Raw genomic sequence first — 1,685 nt, 5'->3', positions numbered from 1 at the left:
TACATACAGTGACAAATCAATGCTTGTAAATTGCGACCTAATGTTGTTTTTCTTCTCTGTTTTTAGTAGTCTCTCTCTCTCTTCCTCTCTCTCTCTCTCTCTCTCTCTCTCTCTCTCTTTAAAGGGGTCCTCTTTCGGGTTTGAACTGATGGTAAAACTAAGGACATTATTAACTGTCATTACATTTATTTTGAAAGATGAAGCTCGTGATTATGGAAAGGGGCATTACATTTCTGACAAGTGTTTGCAGTGTTTGGCCAATCACAATGCAAAGGGTCAGTTGTCCAATCAGAGCAGACTGTGTGTCAGAAGGAGGGACTTTGGAGAAAATGACGCGTTTGAGAGAGGCGGGGCATAGAGGACCTAAAATAATGTACAATATTTGATAAATAATCTGTTTTTTGAACATTAAAACATGTCAACATATACTGTTACATCAAATACACAAAATACTGATCTTTAAAAAAGCATTATATGACCAATTTAAGCAGTCTTTGTTAGTTGAATTTAGTTTAGTTTAGTTTAATATGTTAGTTCGTATGTGCATAGTTTTCTTGTATAGCAAACATAGCCAGATTTTAAATCCCTGCTTTTGCACTGTGTGGTCCCATGCAGTTAGTGATGCAATAATTTCCTTTACTGCAGCATGAGTAAGGATTTAACAAATCAATATATATCGACCATTGCTTTTTACAGTATATGGCATTTTTGCCTAGTGTGATGGCCCACATCATGGCCACACATCATTGAGCGGTAATGTGTACACACACACACGTAAACACATGCACACACACTCTTAGGTACCTATTGATTTTGTTTAAAAAGTCTCTTATTTTTGTTTGTATTTACTTTAGATTAATTTATTTATTTTGGTGTTTCAATAAGACACAAACTAAGTTTATTTGTCATTCCAGAATATTTTATTAAATAAAATATGCTGCCTCCGCCATTCTTTAGTTCTGCTTGCTGGCACCAATGGACAGATGAACATCCGGGAGAATTGAGATGGTTTAATTTAGGACTGTTTGTTTAATTCTTATTTCTATAAATTGTAATTTGTGTTTAAGATGGACTAGTCCAATTGTATAAATGTTTTCCTATTGTGTCATTTGGTAGGTCAGTTTAGTTTGGTTGGCATGTCTTTGTTAAGTTTCGTTCTGTTCTGTTGACCTCATTCATAGGCATAGTTATTTGATTTGTTATTTGAAATTTCTTTATTGTGGAATGTTGATTTGAAGTGTGAACTTTATTTTGGATTTATTAAAATAATTCAATTTTTGTTTTTGGGAAAAAAAAAATGTTTTAATGTCCCTCGTTGCTTTACTGCTCAGTCCCTCACACCTAGTGACTGCTATTTAACAAGTATTATATTTGAAGAGTTATCTTAAAAGTCAAGTGGGACCTAAAAGTCAATAATAAATAAAATAAATACTCCATGACTTACTATAAATTAAAAGTATAATTCCATAATTACTAAAAAAAAAATTTGAGACTGAATGTCTGAAAACTTAACAGAAAATGTTGCAAAATTCAAACAATTTGTCAAATGTTTCGTTGTGTTATTCCTCTGATTTGTCTTATGCTTAAATGATTTCCCTCAGATTGTATAAATATACAGTCGAGGCCAAAAATATTGGCCCCCTTGGTAAATATGATCAAGAAATGCTGTGAAAATTCATCGGCAT

The 1,685-nt window shown here is 32.8% G+C and overlaps 1 protein-coding gene across 1 annotated transcript in view; it reads left to right on the top strand.

The window, feature by feature from the left end:
* The window catches only part of LOC122145521, a 2,799-nt gene extending 1,795 nt beyond the window's left edge, over positions 1-1,004 (top strand). Inside the window, exon 2 of the mRNA XM_042759276.1 lies at positions 958-1,004. Coding sequence (XP_042615210.1) covers positions 958-1,004 — 47 coding nt within the window. The remainder of the gene's footprint in view (positions 1-957) is intronic.
* Positions 1,005-1,685: the final 681 nt, after the last annotated feature.

Source organism: Cyprinus carpio, chromosome A7, assembly GCF_018340385.1.
Source record: "Cyprinus carpio isolate SPL01 chromosome A7, ASM1834038v1, whole genome shotgun sequence".
Taxonomy (NCBI): Eukaryota; Metazoa; Chordata; class Actinopteri; order Cypriniformes; family Cyprinidae; genus Cyprinus; species Cyprinus carpio.
Note: the sequence above shows the minus strand (reverse complement) of the source record. Positions and strands in the feature narration are given on the sequence as shown.